Below are 25,307 nucleotides of genomic sequence, written 5' to 3' on the forward strand. Positions count from 1 at the left end.
ATTTCTACATAATCAAAAAATGCCCAAGCACCACATGTACTCGCCATCAAATTGGTACTAAATGATCAACATTTAGGTGCTCACATGGAAGTAATATTCATCGGTTGCCAGGCAGGTGTGAGGGGGGTGGAGGGGATGGGTAAACTCACAACTAATGGGCGCGGAATGCACTGTATGGGGGATGGGCATGCTTGTAGCTCTGGCTTGGGCGATGCAAATGCAATATATGTAACATATGTAACGTATGTAGTATATGTAAAATGTTTGTACCCCCATAATATTCTGAAATTTTAAAAAAAGAAATAAATTGAAAAAAATGCCAAAACCAAAATTTTAAAGAGAAAAAAATTTTTGCAAAGAATTTTGCAAAGAAGTGCAAATTTCCTAATACACAAAGAGCTCTTACAAATCTGTGGGACAGAAGACCAAGAGCCCAACAGGATAATGGGCAAAAGACTAAACAGGCAGTTTACAAAAAAAGAAATACAAATGGTTTCTAGAAAAAAGAAAATAAGTTCAACCTTACCCATAATTAAAGAAATGGCAAAACAATAAAATACCATTTTTTTATATATCCATATATATTTTTTAAGACAAAGTCTCATGCTGGTACCTGGGCTAGAGTGCCTTGGTGTCAGCCTAGCTCACAGCAACCTCAAACTCCTGGGCTCAAGCCATCCTCCTGCCTCAGCCTCCCGAGTAGCTGGGACTACAAGCATGCGCCACCATGCCCGGCTAATTTTTTCTATATATTTTTAGTTGTCTGGTTAATTTCTTTCTATTTTTTAGTAGAGATGGGGTCTCGCTCTTGCTCAGGCTGGTCTCGAACTCCTAACCTCGAGCGATCCACCCGCCTCGGCCTCCCAGAGTGCTAGGATTACAGGCGTGAGCTACCACGCCTGGCCCAAAATATCATTTTTATATATTGGATTGACAATGGTCAAAAAGTTTGATAATATACTATGCTGCTGAAGCTGTGGAAGAAATGGCACTCCCAAACACTGTTGCTGGTACGTTTCTGAATGCAAATTAGCAGTATCTACACAAATTAAAAATATCCATTGGCCCAACAATTACATCCACTAGAAACTAATCCATATACTCACATGAGTGCACAAAGACATGTAAAAGAATATTCACCGCAGTGTTCTTGCTAATAACAAAAGGTCAAAAATAATATAAACCATTAGGTGGCTTGTTAAATAAATAATGGTACATTCATATACAGGAACACCATGAAGTTTTGAAAATAATGACAAAGATCTAAACGTACTGATCTAGGACAATCTCCTAGGTCAGTTAAGCAGCCTACTCAAAAAAATATATATATACACACATACATTGTGTGCATATGTATACACACACACTATATATGTGTGTGATATATATACACACACTTTTTTTTTATATATACACAGACTATTACTGGAAATACATACAAGAAACTGGCAAGAATGGCTGCTTCTGGAAAAGGGACTGAGGCCCTAAAGCAGGAAGGAGACTTTTCACTAGCATTCTTTGATTTTTTTTTTCTAAACATGGATTTCTGCTGACTCTTTTATTTACAACCTATAAAACTTAAGTCCCTAATTCTGAGCCTCGGTATCTTCCAATTTGAAACGATGATAATAATAGCCTAGTTCACTGCTTATTGTGATGATCAAATGAAAGAACATAAAATGCTTCGTAAATTATAAAGCAGCATACAAAATTATAAATTAGTCCTCTAACTGAATTCTCCAAACCAATTATAATAATTATTATCATTTCTCTGAGCAATTTCTCTAAACCCAAAGATGAGAATGTTTAAAATGAAATCTAAGTGTAGATATTTTACACAGCTACTGGTTTTAATTTAAATGAGTAAATTTTCAAAAATGTTGCCATATAGAAATGCTAAATCAGTTGATTACAGAAAGAATACATGCTCACTGTTGAAAATAAGGTAATAAAAACTATAATCATGCTATTATAAAATCTTAGCGTTTTTTTCTTCCAGTCTTTTTTCTTTTTTTGAGACAGAGTCTTGCTCTGTCGCCCAGGGTGGAGTACAGTGAGTGGCGTCATCATACCTCACTGAACCTCAAACTCCTGAGCTCAAGTGATCCTCCTGCCTCAGCCTCCACCACCCCATTCCCCAAGTAAATGGAACTACAGGTGTCGCCCAGCTAATTTTTTTCTATTTTTGATAGAGACAGGGTTTCGCTCTTGCTCAAGCTGGTCTCTAACCCCTGACCTCAAGCAATCCTCCCGCCTTGGCCTCCCAAGAGTACTAGGATTATAGGCATCAGCCACCACGCCTGGCCTTCCGCTCTTTTTTCTATGCATGCTCAACTGGGTTAGATCATTTGTCTAAATAAAAATTTTCCACTTTACTGTAATACAACATTCAGATTACAACATTCCTCAGATTATTATTAATACAAGCTCCTAATAATTTTTAAAGAAGTCATTATTTGTTGATGAGGGTTCAACTGCTTTAAAATGAAAATCCATCATATGGGTCTAATAAACTCTGTCTAGATTAACTTTCCATTTATTATTTCTACCAATTCTCCAAGTAATCATATATCTATCTGTCTCTCTTTCTCTCAGACCATTTTGGTTTCTAGACTTCCAATTTTATTAAGCCCTAAACTCACAAAACAAAGATGTTTATAAAGTGCTTTTAATTCCTTGAAGAACAAGTAAAACATCTTAGTTTGAGCCCTTAAAATCAGAACATTAGAATTAACAGAGATTCAGAACTACGATTGGTCACTAAAGATGCTCAATCTTTTTCTACTACGTTATTAATACTATGTTACTAGCTTTCTGTCTGCAAATAGAGTGAAAACAAAGAAATACACTTTTAAGATTATTCCTGGGAGACTCTATATTGGACAAACCCAACTGTTTCTAATTAATTTTAACTATGACAACCTCTCCCAAGTGCTGAACATTCCAAGCCATCTTTGAGAATGGTTTGGTTAGATATCTCTGAAGGAAGCACAGATTTCCTGAATACACTGCACCATAATTACAGGCAAAAAAGAAAAATATCATTAATGTGCCTTTCCCATAGTAGGAACCCAGATATCTGCCATGGTGAGTAAAATATTCCTTTTCTGTTTCTGAGAACACGTTGTAATTTTCAAACTCTGTCCTATATTTAATGTCATAATTGTTAAAACAGACCACTAAGGTGATACATTTATTGGCACACATTGTGTATTTTCTTTAAAAATGAAACTGAAAAAAACACTATAAACTATGAAATCATAGGAGTTTTTTCTCTGATTTCTAAATTTTCTGTAATACAGTTATAGCACTCTTGCAATTAAAAAAAAAAAAAAAAAGCATTGCCCAGGCACAGTGACTCATGTCTGTAATCCCAGTACTTTGAGAAGGCAAGACAGAAGGATCACTTGAGGCCAGGAGTTCAAGACCAGCCTGGCCAACACAGCAAGACCTCATCTCTACAAAAAAATTTAAAAATTAACCAGACATAGTGGCACATGTTTGTAGTCCTAGCTACTAGGGAGGCTGAGGCAGGATGATCAATTGAACCCAGGAATTCAAGGTTACAGTGAGCTGTGATCATTCCACTGCACTCCAGCCTGGGTGACAGACTCTGGACTCTAGAGACCCTGACTTTACAATATAAATATAAATAAATAAATAAAAGCAATAAAAGGAAAAGTACTTTTATACCACCTATTGTTTTAGACCATATAGTAAGATTTTTTTATTAAGTCCCTTTTTAAGGGCTTCTTTATTATTAAAAAAAGAATTCTCACTAAACTAAAACAAGAAAACTTCAGTACAAAGCCGAACTGCTGGAAGAATATTTAAAATACTCACATCATATCTCAGTAAAACAAACCTTTATCATCAAGAGCATTAATTGTGCACACACAGTTGTATCATCAAGATACCATCAAAGGCACTGGAGATACAGAGGCAAAAGAGATGACTTATCCTCAAGAAGTTTACTACCTAATTAAAACAAGGCATACTGAAAAAAGGAATCAATAACAGAAAGGAGCATTGGACATGCCAAGCATCTAGTACACAGAGAACTATAGCATAGCAGACAGCTTTAAGTCCTACAGGCCTTGGTTTAAATCTTAGCTCTACCAATTACTGGCTTATGTAAATTACTTCCCTCATTTGTAAAATGGATTGTTATAGTAACAGAAGTAAAATTCTTGGCATATAGTAATACCCAGGGAAGCAAATAGTATTGTTGTTATTATTAGGGATACAGGCATTAGAGGAAGAAATGGACAACTGGAAAAGTTTAAAAAAGAGAAAGTATTAAGTATCTTTTTTTGTAATCTATAAGCAAAAATCAAGCTCTTTCTCACTCATGTTTTACTTCTTATTGACAAGAAGAAAATAGAACATCTAGTGAAAAAAACTGAAATTAGAAAACACTAAGGCTGTGTAGCCCTAAAGTATCCTGAGAAAGTCACCACTAGATCTACTAATCATAGAATATGATCTATAAAACAGAATGTTAGAGTTGGAAACATCCTTAGACCAGCTAATTCAAATTTCCCTACTAGAATAAAAGTTCCATGTTTTGTTTCCAAGCTTCAATAATTATCTATTTTGTTCATTAATAATCCTCACTACACAGAATAAATCCTAGCACATAGTGAATACTCAACAAATATTTGTAGAATGAATTTTAAAGTTAAGAAAACAGACCAAGAGATTTAACCCAAATCCATACAGTTAGCTGTTCACAAAGCTGGGACTGGAATTAATGCTATGTTAGTCTAGTATTCTATCATCTAAAGAAGCTAGAACATAATAATTTATATAACTTATTTTGGTGGTTGGAGTGTTGGCAGGCAGAGAAAGAGGAAGGAAGGCATAAACTAAAACACTTTTCACACTTTTCCCCAAACTGTCAGTACTGCAAAAAGGCAAAAATTATAAACAAGATAATCCCAGCACAGTGCCTAGTACATAACAGGTACTTTAAAAATATTTGTTGGCCGGGCGCGGTGGCTCACGCCTGTAATCCTAGCACTCTGGGAGGCCGAGGCGGGTGGATTGTTTGAGCTCAGGAAGTTCGAGACCAGCCTGAGCAAGAGCGAGACCCCGTCTCTACTAAAAATAGAAAGAAATTATCTGGCCAACTAAAATATATATATATTAGAAAAAATTAGCCAGGCATGGTGGCGCATGCCTGTAGTCCCAGCTACTCGGGAGGCTGAGGCGGGAGGATCGTTTAAGCCCAGGAGTTTGAGGTTGCTGTGAGCTAGGCTGACGCCACGGCACTCACTCTAGCCTGGGCAACAAAGCGAGACTCTGTCTCAAAAAAAAAAAAAAAAAAAATATTTGTTGAATAGGCCAGGCCCAGTGGCTCACGCCGGTAATCCTAGCACTCTAGGAGGCCAAGGCAGGATGATCACTTGAACTCAGGAGTTCTAGACCAGCCTAAACAAAAGCCAGACCCCGTCTCTACAAAAAATAGAAAAATTAGCTGGGTGTGGTGGTGCATGCCTGTAGTTCCAGCTACTCGGGAGGCTGAGGCAGGAGGATCACTTGAACCAAGGAGTTTGAGGCTGCAGTGAGTTATGATGATGCCACTGCACTCTAGCCAGGGTGACAGAGCAAGACTCTGTCTCCAAAAATAGATATATATATACATATATATATATGTTGAATGAACGAATGAACTTACTTTAAAATCATCATCATCTCATGACCAGGGGCAGAAACTAACTTCAGCATCTGTTTAATCTTCATAACTGTCATAGAGCCCTTTAGAATTTTCAGTCATTTATCCAATAGTTATTAATCACTTTCTTCCAGATAGAGATGAGTTAAAAGGCACTGAGGGATAGAGATGAGTTAAAAGATGTCCCTGCCCTGAAGGATCTCTCACTTTTTATGCCTACGTGTAAGGGTGTGTGTTGGGAGGGTGGAGGGGAGAAACACAGAGGGTGATATAAACAGATCAATAATGAATGTGAAACTAAAATGCATTGTTATCTGTTTATTGGGCTCAAGCAATTAAAAAATTAAAATTAAATTAAAAAAACATAAATCTGCAAAGTTTTGAAATAACAAGGAGGCACATTAGGGTATACTAACAACTGGGAAGGTTCTTTTTTCCTGTGCCTTTACAATGTATCTTATGCCTCTTTGTGTCTTAAAATCAAAATATTTTAAATTCACTTATTTGAATCATCAATAAAAATTAACCACCGATGTATGTTCTCTTGTATGTGAGACACTGAAAGATAATACCCACTACTGATTCACTATTTACTCTGTGTACATGTTAATACCTAAATACATAACCACAAGAACATATGTAAATTTTTTAAGTGATTATCAAACTGACAGAGCCTGAAGCAATTCTCTAGAGATGAATGATAGTAAATAGAAACTAAAAACACAGTATTACCCAGGAAGGGAATAAAGTACTCACACAACTGATATGCAATTCTACAGAAGTCTTCAAGAGAACAAAATCTTCACGAGGGGAAAACTGCCAGAATTGGTCAACAGAGCCAGAAAAAGCCTGCCAACTCGGATCTTATTTAATGCAAGTCACTAACCAGACTCATGGAAAGTAAATATCTAAAAGTCAATGTAGGCATTCCTCAAATTTGAGTTTCGGGAGGACCCTCCCAAAGAGATTCATGTAAACCACCACATTCCACGTTAAAGGATTCTTCCCTGAACAGGACAACCAACACCAAATAAACTGGGAAGCTGGGAAAAAGATTCCACTTAGGAGATTTGTAATTCCTGCAGACTTTTACCTGAGGCAAATATTTTTATGTGAATCTTGGTTCCTAAGAAGACATTTTTACTCCATCTCTTCATCCTAGAGTGCTAGGCAAAACATCCCAAAGCCACTTGATCCCAACAGAAAACTACTGCCCAAACGTATGCCCCATGCCAGTGTTAGAGTCTTAGAAACACCGACACATCTAGGCCGGGGAGACTACAAGATGGCAGGGAAACACCACAAGGCAGCCCGCCCGCTGGGCTGGGTCCCGACTGGGAAGTACATGGCCGCCGGCCTCTGGAGAGATCGGGCTGAGAAGGTGAGGTGGGGGCGAGTTTCGGTCAGAGGAGCAGGAAGGGACGGGCAGGTGTCTGTCATCTCGTCATCCTGGGCAACGTGGTTATAGTGGGAGGCACCAAGTTCCCAGAGCGAGTGTGTAGAGGTTTTAGGTGAAGGACTAGGACTCCGGGGGAAGCAAAAAGGCAAGAGGGAAGACCTTGAGAATAAGTTTAGGTGTAGATTCCCCCTGGACAAATGCTCGCAGGTCCTAGCACCAGGACTGGCGGACCCACCACACCTGTTAAAGGGAACCATCTGGACAGCGATGGGGGAGAGCCCCCAGGGGGTGGAGGGAAGTGGAAGTCGCCGTGAGCAGGAAAAGACTGAATCGGCGGTCTGACAAGAAGATACACCTGCACAGGAGAAGAGACTGAATTCAGGAAGGGGCTAACAGGAGGGACTCGGGTAAGATGTGACTTATCTGGAAGCGAGACTGACTAAACTGCTGGGAAAGGAGGGCTTTCGCTTGACTCCAGTGGGCAAAGAGCAGTCCAGACAGGAGAGCCCGGCTTAGAGGGGGCCCGCGCGCCCGGCTCGAGGAGGCAACTCTAACCGGGGGCGGGCGAGCTTCGAGCGAGCCAGGGGGTGAGGCTGATCCGCGCGAGCTCAACAGGAGCTCACCTGGGGTGCGCCTGGCCTGGAAGTAGGAAACTTCCTGGGCGGGTGAAAGCGGACTGGAGCGAGCCGGGCCCGACACCGGCTGAGCGACGCTGGGGTCACAGTCCACTCTGGGGCTACTCAGAGGGGCCGGCCGGGGGTGGGCGGTGGGGGCCGCGCGGGGCGGGGCCGGGGGCGCCGACCGAACCGGGGCGGAGTCGCGGCTGCCGTGGCGGAGCTCCGGCTTGGGATGGCGCCCTCCCTCTCTCACACACGCTCTCCTCACACACACCGGCCGCCCGGCCCACGAGCCAAGAGAAGCTGCCCCGGTAAGCGAAGCTTGGGACGGTGGGGGGAGGGAGCCGGGGTCACCGGCCGGCTGAGCCCGGCGGACTGGCGGGCGGCATTACCTGTGTCAGGGAGAGCTGGGCCGCCGCAGCCATGGTGTTTCCATCATGCACGGGAGGGGAAGGAAGGACGGGTAGACGGGGGCTCGGGGCGGGGAGGAGGCGGAGGGAGCGGCCGTAGGCAAGGCCCGGGCTGGCGGGCGGGCGTCTCCCCTAACTTCGACAACTTCCCTCCTCACGCCCGCCCCGCCCCGCCTGGCCCCGCCCGCCTGCCCGCCCGCCCGAGCTGGCCGCGGCGGCGCGCAAACCCTGGCGCCGGAGTTTCAGCCGCGGGACCAGAGCCTGCCCCCGGGGCCGCCTGGGAAAACCCGGCGCGGATATAAATTTAAAGTGGACGGGCTGCGGAGGCGTCTCCAGATTGTCCCGTGAACTTTACAGGCAGGTCACCTACCTATTCTGAGATTCTGCTTCTGAAAAATGGGGGAAATTATACCCACAGTTCAGGTTGCTTGAAGGACTGAATGAGACAATGACAAAAAAATAACAACTGCACTTTATATGTGCCAGGCTCTGTACTAGGCTCTTTATTTCTGAATTATATGAATGAGGGGACTGAAACACAAACAGGTTATACACATGAGGAAACTGAGGCACAAATAAGTGTCTTACCTAAGGTCATACCGCTGATTAGATACCTGGCTTAGAATCCAAATTGGACTCCAAAGCCTTTCATTTAACCATCTGCCATTTTATTGAAAAGACTTTTAAGTCATTCCCACCCAGAGCCAAAATCTACTTGGAAGGGAGAAGGATACTTTCGTTGCCTGCTGCCTGTCACACTTAGAAAATTCAATAAGAGAATGCTGGGACCTGCTCAGGTGCCTGCAGCACTCTCAACTCCTCTTGCAGTTCACCTGGCAAACTCCTCCTCCTTTTCCAGGACACAACTCAAGTGTCACCTCCTTTGCAAAGTATCTTCTCTCCTCCCCAAGTCAGAGTTACATATGCTCCTTTCTAACCTTTGTTCTCTACTTTATGAAGTCATCATCACCCTAATAATGATTTACACCCATGTACCCCTCTATATTAAGAGCTCCTCAATGGCAATGACCGTTTTTGATATATTTCTATATCCTAAGATCATAGCATTGTAGTTTGTGCTCAGTAATGGCCTTAGTTCCTGCCTGTATTAAACATAACACATCCTACACTTTCTGATGCTGCCAACCTTCAGTTGAAATAACCAGTTACTTGAAATTCTCATCTTCAAAGCTTTGGCTTATGTGGTATCTACTTCAAGATGCCTTCTAGGAACTTCACACCCCACTTCCAAGTTGTTCTGATATGAGCTTTATTATACTTATTATATGACTTTATTATGCTCGGCCTTGTTTTTAAGAGTTGAGGGCTTGTCTGCACCTCACTAGACTGTAAAATTCTTAAGGACAAGGAGTTGACTCACCACTACATCTCTCTCACAGTTTAACCTAGCACAGAGATGGGATCTTGCTATGTTGCCCAAGCTGGTGTCAAATTCCTGGGTTCAAGCAATCCTCCCACCTTGGCCTCTGGGATTCTGGAATTACAGGCATGAGCCACTGCACCCCACCAAAATACTGTTTTAAATTACTCCACTTTGGTACATTTATCAGCTATGACAACAATTCATGTTTCTACTGGCATTTCATATTTTACATTACCACATTTGAGCTTTACAACAGCTCTAAAAGGAAGTAATCATCATACTCACTTTACAAATGAGGTAACTGAGGGTCACAGAGGTTAAGTGATTATACAACTAATACCCAAAGCAGTATAGTATAGTGAAATAAGTAGGGCTCAGACATCAGGAACATCCCGATTACAATCCTGGCTCTACCATTTACTAGTTGTATGACCTTAGGGTTGTTGTGAAGATGAATGAGATAACACATATGAAAGTGCCTGAAGTTATAGATATACAAATTAAGAAATCTGAAAATCATGGAGTAAATTGCTTTTGGGAGTACAATTTCACTTGCTATTCAAGGGGACTCCTCCAAACCATATGAGAGCCAAGGTATTACTGTTGGATGAACAAGGTGGAATCCCTATTGCATAGAGATTCCTGGAAAAGCAGTGTGTGGTAATAAAGAGAATATTGGAGTCAGTGAGTGACCTCAGGCAAACCATTTAACCTATCTGCACCTCAGTTTTCATATATGAAAATTAGCAAATCAATATGGAAAATACGGAGGAAATGTAAGGAATGGTTATTGTTATAATTTTTTATGATTTATGTTAGATCAAAAATGACACCTTACCTGGGTGCAGTGGCCGGTCCCTGTAGACCTAGCTACTAGGGAGGCTGAGGTAGGAGGATTGCTTAAGCCCAAAGTTTAAGTTTAACCTGGGCAACATAGTGAAACCCTGCCTCTTAAAAAATAAATAACACCTTGTATTTGTATAGTACTTCTTTTCACAGTTTATAAAATGTTTCTGTTTATAGCATCTAGCACAACTCCTGCTGTTTAATAGGTACATTATAAAAGTTTGTTCAATCGAAATGAACACATAATCTCATGAGTAGTTATTATTTGGATCTTCACTTTATCCACATTTTACAGATTAGGAAATCAAGGAACAAATATTTTATAAATAATTTGTGTAAGTAAGAGCCTGAAAGCAGGCTTGGGTCTTGGTTAACAAAAGATAAAAAGAATCAGACATGCTTAGGAAAGGAAAGACTTGCTTAAGATCATTATATGGGAATTGCTCTACACCCTCTTTCAGACCACCAATAATTTGTAATGGCTTCTTAATTACTTGAATGTAGTGGGGGGGTGGGAGCAGGTCTTCAGGAATAGGAGTGATAGGCCAAACTCTCCAAAAAAGGCCTAGAACTTCTGAGACTAGATTTTTTTTTTTTTAATGACACACCAATGATAATTTGCAAATGTGTGTCCCAGATCTCATCAAAGCACTGGGTCACATCTCAAATCTATTTTAGGAGAGTAAAGTGTAGCTAATGGAAGATATCTTATGATCTGATTCATTGTAACAAGAATGAGCTGCATGGAGCAGACAAAAAGGACTTACCTTTTTTTTCTAGGGCAGCTTAATATCTCTGTGTCTCTAAGCCTCATATTCCTCATGTGTACATTAAAGATAATAATATGTACTTTGTAGGGATGGTATAATGATTAGAGCCCGTGCAGGCCTATCAAAAAGCCTGGCCTGGACTAGACGTTCAATAAGTTATAGCTATAAAATACCATTCTTCAAGATCACCATTTAACTCTCTACCCCTCAGGCAACCTCCAATAATTTTTAGTTGGTTTTGCAGATGCATTAGTTACAAGGCGGTGGGGTGGGGGGTGTGCCTTGAACAGCTGACACACATATCCCTGTCATTGGAAAAGTTCCCTAGGTAAACAAAGCTGTGTCTGATGACTTAAATCTGAATATTAATAACCAAAAATTACTGCTTTCATATATATTATTTCATTTAATCCCAATAACAACCCTATAGAGATTATTTTAATCTTATTTTGCAGAAGGGGAATCTGTCCAAATTCATAATGACAAGGTTGAGAATTATGCTCATGTCTTCTGACTCAAATGCTTTTTCCTAGGGCATGTTACTCGTGTCCTGCAGACATTAATCACCCCAAGAAGACTTGATAAAATGGTGCTCATGAACACGGAAAGCTGAAGATGAGGCTCTGGATTTATGATAAACCTGAACACAGGATTAGCCTAAAGAGGAGACCTTGCATCATGAACAGCTTTGTCATCGGCCATCTTTCTAGCCTACTCTAACTTCACTCCTCCTCCCCAAGCCACCCTTAAAGGAAATCACAACAATTTTTATTTATTTTTTATTTTTTAGCTTTTGAAAGTGACTATCCTATCAACTCTTCATGAACACTGCACATCTGCAATGTCAGCATTTAGAAAATTGAGAAATGCAGGATGATTAATTGAAACTGAAAAAAACTATGAGGAATACTCTGAATATACAAAGAACCAGTTTATTTGTATGAAACTTTGAGAAGGGCCTTCCATATAAATGGTGCTAAACGATTAAAAAAATTATGCTACAATTGTAATGGTAATCTAGAGCTCATGCTTTCAAGCTGCTGGTTTCATAAATATAGCCCATCATTGTTCGTGTTTGCCCAGGGCAGAAAGAATATGTGAGGCTACACAATAATAACAATTGTGCTACACAAATAACCATCCCTGTGCCAGGGACTGAGCCATGAAAAGAACAAGCACCAAGAGATTTTTAAATGCCACACACACCCGGGGTGTGATAGGACAGCTCAAAGTTATCATCGTTGCTAACTTTTCAGTGCAGCAAGATGTCCTGGTAAAAGCCTGAATTTAGGACTGGGAAGGCCCAGGTTGGTCCACTTTGGGCTTTGCAGCTTCTTAGTTTTGTGATTTTGGAGAAGTCAGTGAACAATACTAAGCCATAGTTTCCTCTCCTGTAAACTGAAGGTAATCATAACACCTACCTGATCACACTATGATGATGATTAAATGAAGTTACATGTGAAAGCCCAATGCCTGGCACACAGCAGATACTAGGTAAGTATTAACTCCTTTTTTGTTCTTTTTTTTTTTTTTTTTTTTTTTTAGACAGAGTCTCGCTTTGTTGCCCGGGCTAGAGTGAGTGCCGTGGCGTCAGCCTAGCTCACAGCAACCTCAAACTCCTGGACTTAAGCGATCCTACTGCCTCAGCCTCCCGAGTAGCTGGGACTACAGGCATGCGCCACCATGCCCGGCTAATTTTTTGTATATATATATATTTTAGTTGTCCATATAATTTCTTTCTATTTTTAGTAGAGACGGGGTCTCTCTCTTGCTCAGGCTGGTCTCGAACTCCTGACCTCGAGCGATCCACCCGCCTCGGCCTCCCAGAGTGCTAGGATTACAGGCGTGAGCCACCGCGCCCGGCCAAGATACTAGGTAAGTATTAACTCCTTTTTCTTCCTACTGGAGAACTTTTAGGGCTTAAGTAGCTAGAATACAAAAATAGAAATCACTTTTTAAAGGATTTTAGTGGTTTTCCAAAGCTCACTTAATGGTTTTTTAAATAAAATTTATTTATCCATTAGTCATATTTATTGAATATCATAGAGTAAGGGAGATTATTACATTTATGTTCCCAAAGTGCCATTGGCTTCTAGTGAAAAAGCAAATGCAGTTTTATACTTGCTCTATTTCCTTCCTTTCCTCTCTATCCTTTATGAAGGGTCCTGGAAGATATAAGAAACCAAAAAAAGAACACCACAGGAAAGAAAATAGTTGCACTCATAGCTGCAGGTCCTTTCATCTGAAGATTTCAAAGCATTTTCTCCATAAGTAATTACTAGCTCTGCTTAACATACGTGAATGCTGAGACACCATCAAATTAAGAAGCTTGCCCTAAATCACAAGGCAAATCAGAGGATGGGCTATAGACAGAACAAAGCTGTCCTGTTTGTCAGCCTTGGGCTCTAAAGTAGGGCACATGAGAGTCAACAGAAGGCTTCATGTAATGAGGAAAAAAGTTTGGGAGGATCCTGATTCTGTACCTTTGAATCAGTGCAGTAATGAGAGCATAGGCTTCAGAGTCAAATTTGACTTCAAATCTCAGCCCAGCCCTTTACTGGCTGCATAACTTCAGTTAAATCATAAACTAAGTTTTAGTTCCCTTTTTCTTTAAAATGAGGATATTGTAACTTCTCTGGGTTTGGGGGAAAGTTAAATGATGCAACTTTTGTGAAAGAGCCTAGCTAGCTCAGTGTCTGGCACATAGCAGGTGCTGATGATGTTGGTTCATATAGTCGAGGAAAACTAATATATTCCCCCACCACAAGTATAATGACAAATAGACAACTCTTTCAGTGGAAGATTTTCTAAGCCATAATCACAGCTGTGTCTCAGTCTAAAACCATGACTATGTATTGAATATCTCACATCATAACACAAATAGAGGATGCCTTGTTCAGGCCTTCATCACTTTTCTTCCTTGATTCTGTGCTTTCTCTCATAGCCCAAGTCCAATCTATCAGCAAGTTCTGTTGGCTCAATCTCTAATATGTATCTAAAATCCTAGTTCCATTTTCAAAATATATTCCAGGCCGGGCGCGGTGGCTCACGCCTGTAATCCTAGCACTCTGGGAGGCTGAGGTGGGCGGATCGTTTGAGCTCAGGAATTCGAGACCAGCCTGAGCAAGAGCGAGACCCCATCTCTACTAAAAATAGAAAGAAATTATATGGACAGCTAAAAATATATATAGAAAAAATTAGCCGGGCATGGTGGTGCATGCCTGTAGTCCCAGCTACTCGGGAGGCTGAGGCAGGAGGATCCCTTGAGCTCAGGAGTTTGAGGTTGCTGTGAGCTAGGCTGACGCCACGGCACTCACTCTAGCCTGGGCAATAGAGAGAGACTCTGTCTCAAAAAAAAATAAATATATATATATTCCAGATCTGAGCACTTCTCTCTACTTCCACTGCCACTATCTTTCTCCTGGACCATTGCTAAAGTTCCTCAGCTAATCTCCCTTCTTTGTGATTGTACCTGTGTCCATTCTCTATATTACAGACAAAATGATCTTTTTAAAATATAAATCAGATCTTATCATTTCCCTGGTTAAAATCCTACGGGGATTTCTCATCAAATTCCTAAACATGACCTACATTGGGGCCAGTCTTTCCAGGTAAGTGTTAGCAAAGCACAGAAGAGCAAAACTGTGAGGGGCATGCTGAGGTATTTGGTGGAATGGAGCACGGTGGGGATGGGAGGGGGGGAACTAGAGAGAAGGATGGAAGAGGTGCTAGGAAATACCCAGAGGGAATCATGGCTGGACCAGAAGAGGCTTAGAAAAATGTGTCTGGAGATTCTTAAAGATACAAAATCACCACTGGAAGCAAAGGAGAATCTTTGTTTTGTGTTAATGGTATTTTCAAATCTAGTGGCCTGGATTTTCTTTAAAGCCCAAGGAATCTATTCTACCCTTTCAAAAGAAAGTTGCAATTATTTGGGAGGCTGAGGCAGGAGGATTGCTTGAGGCCAGGAGTTCAAGACCTCCCTGGGCAACATAACAAGATCTCATTTCTACAAAAAATAAATTAAGTTAAATTATATTAAATTAAAATGAAAAGTCAATATTATAGGTCAGGAACCCTAACATCAGGACAGTGGTTAAGAGGATGGGCTTTGGAATGAAATTTGAGATTGAATGACAGTCTTCTGCTTATAAACTATAACACTATGGTCACATTATTAAAAGTCTTTGACCCTGAGTTTTATTCAAACCACATTAGAGAGTGAGTAAAAGAATTAAAAGGGGGCTGGGCGCGGTGGCTCACGCCTGTAATCCTAGCACTCTGGGAGGCCGAGGCGGGTGGATCGCTCAAGGTCAGGAGTTTGAGACCAGCCTGAGCAAGAGCGAGACCCCGTCTCTACTAAAAATAGAAAAAAATTATATGGACAACTAAAAATATATATATAGAAAAATTAGCCGGGCATAGTGGCGCATGCCTGTAGTCCCAGCTACTTGGGAGGCTGAGACAGGAGGATCACTTGAGCCCAGGAGTTTGAGGTTGCTGTGAGCTAGGCTGACGCCACGGCACTCACTCTAGCCTGGGCAACAAAGTGAGACTCTGTCTCAAAAAAAAAAAAAAAAAAAAAGAGGCCGGGCGCGGTGGCTCACGCCTGTAATCCTAGCACTCTGGGAGGCCGAGGCGGGTGGATCGCTCGAGGTCAGGAGTTCGAGACCAGCCTGAGCAAGAGTGAGACCCCGTCTCTACTAAAAATAGAAAGAAATTATATGGACAACTAAAATATATACATACAAAAAATTAGCCGGGCATGGTGGTGCATGCCTGTAGTCCCAGCTACTCGGGAGGCTGAGGCAGGAGGATCGCTTGAGCCCAGGAGTTTGAGGTTGCTGTGAGCTAGGCTGACGCCACGGCACTCACTCTAGCCCGGGCAACAGAGTGAGACTGTCTCAAAAAAAAAAAAAAAAGAAAAAAAAAAAAGAATTAAAAGGACAATGCTTATAAAGCACTTTGCACAGTACTTGGCACGTGGAAATAAGTGCTCAATGAATGTGAACTGACCCATTGTGATGATGATGATGAAGAATTTGGTTATCTTTGTAAATGCCCTATGTTTATTAGCTTTACTAATAAACACTGTGTCCCTCCCCTAACAGAGATCTGAAGTAAACCTGTTAAAATTTAAAAGTCTGAGGGGACTCTGTCCTGTTTCACAGTAACATTTGGCATTAACAGCCACCAAAAAATGGCACCTACTTACACTGGAGGCACTACCTACTCTATCCCCCAGTCCAGAAAATCAAAGTGTGTCAATAGAAGAGCAACATAATGTTTGCATTTAACTATATATGAATGTATTCATACACCTTGAATGCTTAGTGTTTAAAGAAAGTGTTTTACATCATTATTTTTCAACATTGTCTCCATATGCAAGGCAAGAATTTCAGCTGGTACTCAACTAAAGAAGCAGGGATTTCAGCTTTGTGTAGTGGCAGTATCGTAGCCAGTGAGGTTTATCTGAGGCGTGATTATTGCTAATTGAAAACTTTTCCCAATACCCTGACATGAGGACTTGAAATATAGTTGACATTAGCAATTTTTGATGGTCCCTATGGGAACTGAATAAAAAGAAGAAAAAAATAGGGCCAGGCGCGGTAACTCATGCCTGTAATCCTAGCACTCTGGGAGGCCAAGGCCGGTGGATTGCTTTGAGCTCAGGAGTTCAAGACCAGCCTGAGCAAGAGCAAGACCCCGTCTCTACTAAAAATAGAAAGAAATGATTTGGACAGCTAAAAATATATATAGAAAAAAAATGGCTGGGCATGGTGGCGCATGCCTGTACTCCCAGCTACTCGGGAGGCTGAGGCAAAAGGATCACTTGAGACCAGGAGTTTGAGATTGCTGTGAGCTAGGCTGACGCCACGTCACTCTCGCCTGGGCAACAGAATGAGACTCTGTCTCAAAAAAGAAGAAAAAAATAAAAAGAAGAAGCAGAGATCTGACCTAACACTGATGGACAAAATTGACTGTGTTGAGCTTTTGCAGACACAGTGTGTCTGTATATTATATTGAATGAGTATCTTAAAGAATTTTTCAAGGATGATTTTGACACCATACAGTTTTTGCCTTTCTTACTGACTTTCAAGCTTAACCTCCAGTAAGATATACCTGTTACATTTGTAAAATCATACAAATTATGTGTAAATGGGTACACTGGAGGAAGTAAATGGTTAAAGCATGAATATAGTGTCAAAAGGGCCTCCGTTCAAATCCTGGCCCTGCCTCTGAGAACCTGAACAGGTTACTTAACCACTCTGTCCCTCATGTGTGAAAAGGTGCATGATAATCCCTGCCTCACTGAGCAGTTACAAGGATGAAATTATGATAATTCATATGAAGTTCTTAGCACACAACAAGGATTCTACAAGCTACTCATTTTTTGAGTAGTTTTTGTTACATCAAAATGCAATGGGGTCTGGAAAATCCTAAATGTTGAAGAATTGGATTCAAGAAAACCAAATGCTTTTGAAAGACCATAAATTTGAAATTCTATATAAAACAAATGATCCCTATAATTAAATGTCCACACAAAGACTATTGTGAAAAAAATTTGTTATTTAACAAGAGAAGATTCTGATTGGAACATCAAAGGTTTATTAATTATCTCAGGCCCATAAAAGAGCACTGAACTACATCCCAAAAACTCCTGGCCTGGTGGGCTTATTTTCAGACCACTGATTAAAATTCCAAAGAACAGGTTTATTGAAGACTGGGACTTATAAAAGGCAGATCAGTGGGTTTCTTCCCATTCATACATTCAATCAATCACTCAACAAGTAAGTTTTCAGTACATTCTGCAAGGCAGGGGAGTTACAAAAGTGAAAAAGACATAGTCCCCACCCTCAAGGAGCACACAGTCTACAGAGGAAGATAGACAAATAAAATGGCTGTTAAAAATGCAATGTAATTAAGGGAATAAGAGCCCAGTGATGTGGGAACACACAGGAAGAATACAACATCTGTGCTGTAGGATAAGGAGCAGCTTCCTAGAGGAAGCTATGTATAAACTGGAACCTGAAGCATGAATACTAACTATCTTGGTGAAGCAAGGGATGAATGGAGAAGGGAGTATACCAGGCAGAGGGAATAATGTTCACAAAGGCCCAGAAGCAAAAGAGAGCAAGGAGCTGGGGAAAAGTACTATAATTCAGTTGGGTTGGATTTTAGCTTGTGAGGGTACAAGGCCACGGTGAGATTTAAACTGGCCTTGTAAACTAATAAAAAGTGAAGTCTTTATCCTGAGGGCAATGTGGAGTCATTGAAAAGTTCCAAGGGAGACTGGGCATGGTGGCTCATGCCTGTAATCCTAACACTTTGGGAGGATGAGGTGGGAAGAGCACTTGAAGCCAGGTGTTCAAGACCAGCCTGGGCAACATAGTGAGACCCTGTCTCTACAAAAAAAAAAAAAAAAAATTAGCCAGGTGTGGTGATGCATGCCTGTAGTCCCAGCTACTCAGGAGGCTGAGACAGGAGGATCCCTTGGGTCCAAGAGTTTGAGGGTGCAATGAGCTATGATGGCACCACTACACTCTAGCTCAGGCAACAGAATGAGACCCTGTCTCCATAACAACAAAAAAGAGAAAGATTCTGGGGGGGGGGGGGGGAATAAAAATCCAAAATTGTGTTACAGAAAGGTTATTCTATTCAACATTGCAGTGGAGGTTCTAAGCAGGGTAATTAGTCAATAAAAATAAATAAATAAAAGGCATCCATAGTGGGAAAGAAGAAGTAAAACTGTATTTGTAGATGAAATGATCTTGTATATGTAGAAAATCCCTAAGGAAACAACAAAAAAACTATTAGAATAAATAGGTTCAGCAAGGTTGCAAGATATAAGACCAATATACAAAAATCAATTGTACTTCTATACACTAGCAATGAACAATCTGAAAATGAAATTTAAAAATCAATTACAGGCCAGGCGCGGTGGTTCACGCCTGTAATCCTAGCACTCTGGGAGGCGAGGTGGGCGGATCGCTCCAGGTCAGGAGTTCAAGACCAGCCTGAGCAAGAGGGAGCCCCCGTCTCTACTAAAAATAGAAAGAAATTATCTGGCCAACTAAAAATATATAGAAAAAATTAGCCAGGCATGGTGGCGCATGCCTGTAGTCCCAGCTACTCGGGAGGCTGAGGCAGTAGGATTGCTTGAGCCCAGGAGTTTGAGGTTGCTGTGAGCTAGGCTGACGCCACGGCACTCTAGCCCAGGCAGAGCAAAGACTCTGTCAAAAAAAAAAAAAAAAATCAATTACATTTATAATAACATCAGAAAGAAAAAAATACTTGAGAATAAATTTAATAGAAGTGCAATACTTGTAACTAAAAAGTATAAAACATCATTGAAAAATTTTAAAGAAAAGCTAAATAAATGGAAAGATTTCTCATGTTCATGACTTGGAAGACTTAAGCTTGTTAAGATAGTAATACTCTCAGAATTGATCTACAGATTCAATGCAGGCGCTCTGAGAATACCAGCTGGCTTCTTGGTATAAATTGACAAGCTGATTCTAAAATTGATATGGAATTTCAAGGAACTCAGAATAGTCAAATAATTTTGAAAATGAATAAAATTGGAAGATTCACACTTCCTGATTTCAAACTTACTACAAAGGTATGATAATTAAGGTAGTATGGTACTAGCATAAGAAGAGACATAGAACTCAATAGAATAGAATCAAGAGCTCAGAAATAAGCCTATACATCAATTAATTTTCAACCAGGGTGCCAAGGCAATTCAAAGGGGGAAAGAATAGTCTTTTCAACAAATGGTACTGGGACAACTAAATATTCACATGCAAAAGATTGAAGTTGGACCCTCACCTCATACCATAAACAAAAACTAACTCAAAATGGATCATTGACCTAAATGTAAGACGATAAAATTCTTAGAAGAAACTTAACTCTAAGAAAAAAAGTAAATCTTTACTACCTTGGAGTAGGCAATGATTTCTTAGATATGACAACACAAGCACAAGCAACAAAACAAAAATTAGATAAATTGGACGTCACCAAATTAAAAATTTTGTACTTCAAAGGGCACCATCAAGAAAGTGAAAACGCAATCCAAAGACTGGGAGGAAATATTTGCAAATCATATATCTGATAAATGAATTGTACCCAAAATATACAGAAGATATATACCCAGAATATAAGAGAAGAACTCTTATAAATCAACAATAAAAAGACAAATAACCCAATTAAACATTGGAGAAATGATTTGAATGGACATTTCTCCAAAGAAGATATACAAATAATCAAAAGCTCATGAAAAGATGCTCAACATCATTAGTCATTAGGAAAATACAAATGAAAACCCCCAATGAGGTACCACTTCACACCCACTAAAATGGCTATAGTTTTTTTAAATGGACAATAACAACTGAATATCCACATACAAAAGAAAGAATTTGTTGAGATTGTCTCAAAAATCCAGTATTGGCAAGAATATGAAGAAATTAGAACCCTCACATGTTGCTGATGGGTATGTAAAATGGTGCAGCTGCTTTGAAAACAATTTGTCAGTTCCTCAAAAAGTTAAACAGAGTGCTAACATATGCCCCAGCAATTCTACTCCTAGATATATAGCCAAAACAATTGAAAACATATGCCCCCACAAAAACCTGTATATGGTTGTTCATAGCAGCATTATTTATATTAGCCAAAAGTGCAAACAACCCAAATGTCTATCAACTGATGAATAAATACTCTGTGATATATAATGGACTGTTATTTGGCAATAAAAAAGAACGAGGCTGTAATCCCAGCACTTTTGGATTCTGAGGCAGGAGAATCACTTGAAGCCAGGAGTTTGAGATCAGCCTGGGCAATGTAGCAAGACTCCATCTCTACAAACAATGAAAAACTTAGCCAAGCGTGGTGGCATGTACCTGTAGTCCTAGCCACTTAGGAGGCTGAGGCAGGAGAATTGCTTGAGCCTAGGAGTTTGAGCTTGCAGTGAGCTGTGATGATGCTACTGTACTCTAGCCAGGGCAACAGAGCAAAACTCTGTCTCAAAAAAAAAAAAAAAGGCCACATATTATATGAATCCATTTTTTTTGAAATGTCCAGAATAAAGTAGACTAGTGGTTGCCAGGAGCACAGGGTAGACAGAATCAGGAGTGACTGTGACTAGGTATAGGGTTTCTTTTGGGGTTATGAAAATGTTCTACAAATAGATAATGGCAAGACTTGTGCAACTCTGTGATATATTAAAAACCACCTAATTGTACATTTAGAAAAACACACACAAGAAAGGTCACTTTGGCTCTGTGTAAAAGATGGAGCAGTGGGGTCAAAGAGCCCTTGAAGAGATTCAGTTAACAGTTATTGAGGCCAAAACTGTAGCAGAAAGCAGTGATAATAGATTTAGGACTGATTATAGGAATAGAAAAAAGTCAGTCTACACAGTGGTTAGAGATGTGGGCTTTAAAGGAAAACACATCTTGATTCCAAATTGATATATGCCACATGCTAGTGTGATTTGAGGTAAGGTCGTTAGCCTATCTAAACTTCAGTTCCCTCATCTATAAAATGGTAGTGATAAAAATAGAATCTGCCTCATAGGGTTATCATGAGGATTTGTTCATTAACTTAACAAAACTGTCAGCACTGCATTCCTGCATCTGCAAATTCAACCAACCAGGGATCAAAAACATTCGGAAAAAAAGACAACAATATGAATTTAAAAATACAAATATAAAATACAATATAACAACCATTTACATAACATTTACATTTTATTAGGTATTATAAGTAATCTGGGGACAATTTAAAGTATATGAGATGATATGTGTAGGTTATATGCAAATACTATGCCATTTTATATAAGAGACTTGACCATCCATGGATTTTTATATCTGCAGGGGGCCTGAAACCTATGCCCCTCAGATACCAAGGGATGACTGTGATGTACTTTTTGAGTAACTGTGATGTGGTAGGCTGTTCCAGCCACTGAGCACATAGCAGTAAACAAAACAACAAAAACCCTACCTTTGTGTAGCTTATACTTCAATGGAAAGAGGGGAACAATTGTATATATTTTTATATATAAATTATATATAAAATAAATATGTAAAATCATAAGTTAATAAGGAGAAAGATAGATGGGACAGTATAGGAGAAGTGGGGACAGGGTGAAATTTTACCGGTGGTTAGAAAAGTCCCCACAGATAAGTAGACATTTGAAAAAAGACTTTAAGTGAGAGAGTGACCAAGAGTACATGCCTAGGATGGAGAGCAATCAAGGCAAAAGGAATAGCAGAGGCAAGGCAGGGATTTAGGTGGGTTTAAGAAACATCAAAGAGGCCAATGTCTGGAGCAGAGGGAGGGAAATGATGACATGATTATGAAAGGAAGTCAGAAAGGTTATAGTGTCCCATATCATGTGGAGTTTTGTAGGCCATTTTAAAGACTTTGCCTTTTACTCTGAATGAGATGAAAATGATATGAGATGGAAGGTTACTGGAGAGTTTGAACAGAGAAAGAATATGATGTAGCTTAGGTTTTTAATAGATTATTTGGGCTACAATGAGATACCACCTCATGCCCATTAGGATGGTCACTATCAAAAAACAGAAAATAATAAGTGCTGGTGAGAATGTGGAGAAATTGAAACCTTTGTGCACTGTTGGTGGGAATGTAAAATTGTACAGCTGCTGTAGCTATTTTTTAAAAAATAAAAATAGAATTACCATATGATCCAGCAATTTCACTTCTGGGTATATACCCAAAAGAATTGAAAGCAGAGCCTCAAAGAGACACATGTATACCCATGTTCATAGCAGCATTATTCACAATAGCTAAAACATGGAAGCAACCCAAGTATCTGTTGACAGATGAAAGATAAACAAAATGTGGTATATACATGCAATGGAATATTATCCAGCCTTAAAAAGGAAGGAAATTATGCAATATACACTACAACAGGGATGAACCTTGAGGACATTATGCTAAGTGAAATAAGCCAGTCACAAAAGAGCAAGTATTCTGTGATTCCATTCATATGAGATACTTAGAGTAGTTAAAATCATAGAGACAGAAAGTTCAATGGTGGTTGCCAGGAGAGTGGTTCGGGGGAATGAAGAGTTATTGTGTAATGAATATAGAGTTTTAGTTTTATATTAATAAGACAGAAGGAGTTACAGAGATGGGTGGTGGTGATGGTTGTACAACATTATGAATTTATTTATTAATAATACCACTCAATTGTACACTTAAAAATGATTAACATGGTAAATCTTATGTGTATTTTACCACAATAAAAAATTAATGAAAAAATATTATTTGGGCTATTGTGGGAAATAGATTGTAGGTAAACAAGGGCAGAAATTGATGAAACAAATGTGAGATCATTGCAGTAATCCAGATGTGATCGTGACTTGGGGCAGGGTGTTAGCATTGTGGGGAGGGGTGATAAGAAGTGGTCAGATTCTGTCTATCTTGAAGGTAGGTCCCACTGGATTTGCTAAAGGATTAACTGTGTGGTATGAGAGAAAGAAAAGAGTCAAAAATGATGCCAGGTTTTTGCCTGAGCAACTGGATTGATGGAGCTGCCTTTTATTGAGATGAGAAAGACTATGGAAGAAACTAATTTAAAAAAAACATCAGGTCCATTGTGGTGGCTCACGCCTGTAATCCCAGCACTTGGGGAGGCCAAGGCAGGAGGATCACATGAGGCCAGGAGTTCAAGATCAGCCTGAGCAACATAGCAAGACCCTGTCTCTAAAAAAAAAAAAAGAAAAAGAAAAATTAGCCAGATGTTGTGGTACAGGCCTGTAGTCCCAGCTACTTGGGAGGCTGAGGCAGGAGAATGGCTTGAGCCCAGGAATTTGAGGTTGCAGTGAGCTATTATGACACCACTGCACTCTAGCTGGGGCAACAGAGCAAGAGCCTGTCTCTAAAAAAAAAAAAGTTTGATATACATTTTAGATACCCAGTGGAAATGTCAATGATGCAGTTGGAATAAGGGTCTGGAGATCAGGGAAGACGCTTGAATTGGAGATATAAATTTGGGTATCATCAGCATGTGGAAGCATTTAAAGCCATGAGATTGAGTGAGACCATCTGTACATCTGAGTGTCTATAGATCCAAGAATTAGCCTGAAAATGCATTTTGGGAAAGAAAAAAATGAAATAAGAAAGTATTTTAAAATTAAAAATATAATTTTATAGATCAAAGAAGTCCAACTGCTGAGCCTGGGACCACTCCAGTGTCAGAGGCCAAGGAAATGAAAAGGAACTAGCAAAGGAGACTGAGAAAAAAGAACAACTGAGCTTAGAGGAAAACCAGGAGAGTATGGCGTCTGTCCTTGAGTCAAATGAAAAAAGTGTTTCAAGAAGGAAGGAGTGAGGAAGTGTGTCCAATCTGATCATAGCGCCAGTTGGATAAGAACTGAGAATTGATCTCCAGAGTTAGCAACATGGAGGTCTCTGGTGACCTTTGCAATAACAGTTTCAGTGGAAAAAGAAAGCAAAGCCTGATTGGAGTGGGCTCAAGAGAGAAAGAAAAGAGAGGACTTGGCATCAAGAAATATAGATAATTCTTCAGAGATGTTTAGCTGAAATGAAGATCAGACAAATGGTGTGGTAGCTAGAGGGGGGGTGTGGAGTCAAGAAAGGTTTCTTTTCTTAAGGTGAAGAGAACACAGCATTTTTTTTTAAGCTGATGGAATGATCCTGTAGAAAAAGAAACGTTGATGATGGAGGCAAGAGAAGGAATTGCTGGAGCACGGGGGAAAGAACTGACTTTCAGAATACCAAAGAAATACCGAAGTAGGGGCTGAGTACAGGAGCATGAATGCACGTGAGGGGGTTATCTGCTGAGAGGGAGGGAAAGGAGAAGCTATCAAAAGTCTGAGGACAGAAAAGGTATGAAATAAGCATTCAAGAAAAGTGGATGTAGTATGATTCTCAAAAAGCACTAAAGACCGACTTGCAGTTAGTGGTGATGAATTTTAAGAGTTCAATGAACATAATTGTGAGTTTTTCTTCATCCACGTTTCCAAAAAGAGAGAATAGGTTAGACTGTCAGGGTAGGGGTTTTGTGAAGCAAAGTGACAAAGCAAGAGGAGGCTAGAGAGAAGAGGACATAATAAGGGAATGATTCTAACATTGGACCTCTGAATTTAGGTGGGCACAAAGGGAAGTGAGACGTGAGATGGGTGAGGAATGGTGAAAAGATATTAGGATCACGG

General features: G+C 40.1%; 1 protein-coding gene and 1 non-coding gene across 4 annotated transcripts in view; one reads left to right on the top strand and one right to left on the bottom strand.

Annotated features, from left to right (window-relative positions):
• EPS15 (epidermal growth factor receptor pathway substrate 15) overlaps positions 1-8,229 on the bottom strand; it is a 143,138-nt gene extending 134,909 nt beyond the window's left edge. For all 3 annotated transcript variants that reach the window (XM_069479954.1, XM_069479953.1, XM_069479952.1), the window contains exon 1: positions 8,086-8,229. In XM_069479954.1, coding sequence (XP_069336055.1) covers positions 8,086-8,118 — 33 coding nt within the window. In that variant the 5' untranslated portion in view covers positions 8,119-8,229. The remainder of the gene's footprint in view (positions 1-8,085) is intronic.
• Positions 8,230-16,535: 8,306 nt separating this feature from the next.
• On the top strand, positions 16,536-16,675 carry LOC138390976 (U4 spliceosomal RNA). Its single transcript, XR_011234628.1, has one exon. It is a non-coding gene; the product is annotated as a U4 spliceosomal RNA (small nuclear RNA).
• Positions 16,676-25,307: the final 8,632 nt, after the last annotated feature.

This window comes from Eulemur rufifrons, chromosome 8 (genome assembly GCF_041146395.1).
Source record: "Eulemur rufifrons isolate Redbay chromosome 8, OSU_ERuf_1, whole genome shotgun sequence".
Lineage (NCBI taxonomy): Eukaryota > Metazoa > Chordata > Mammalia > Primates > Lemuridae > Eulemur > Eulemur rufifrons.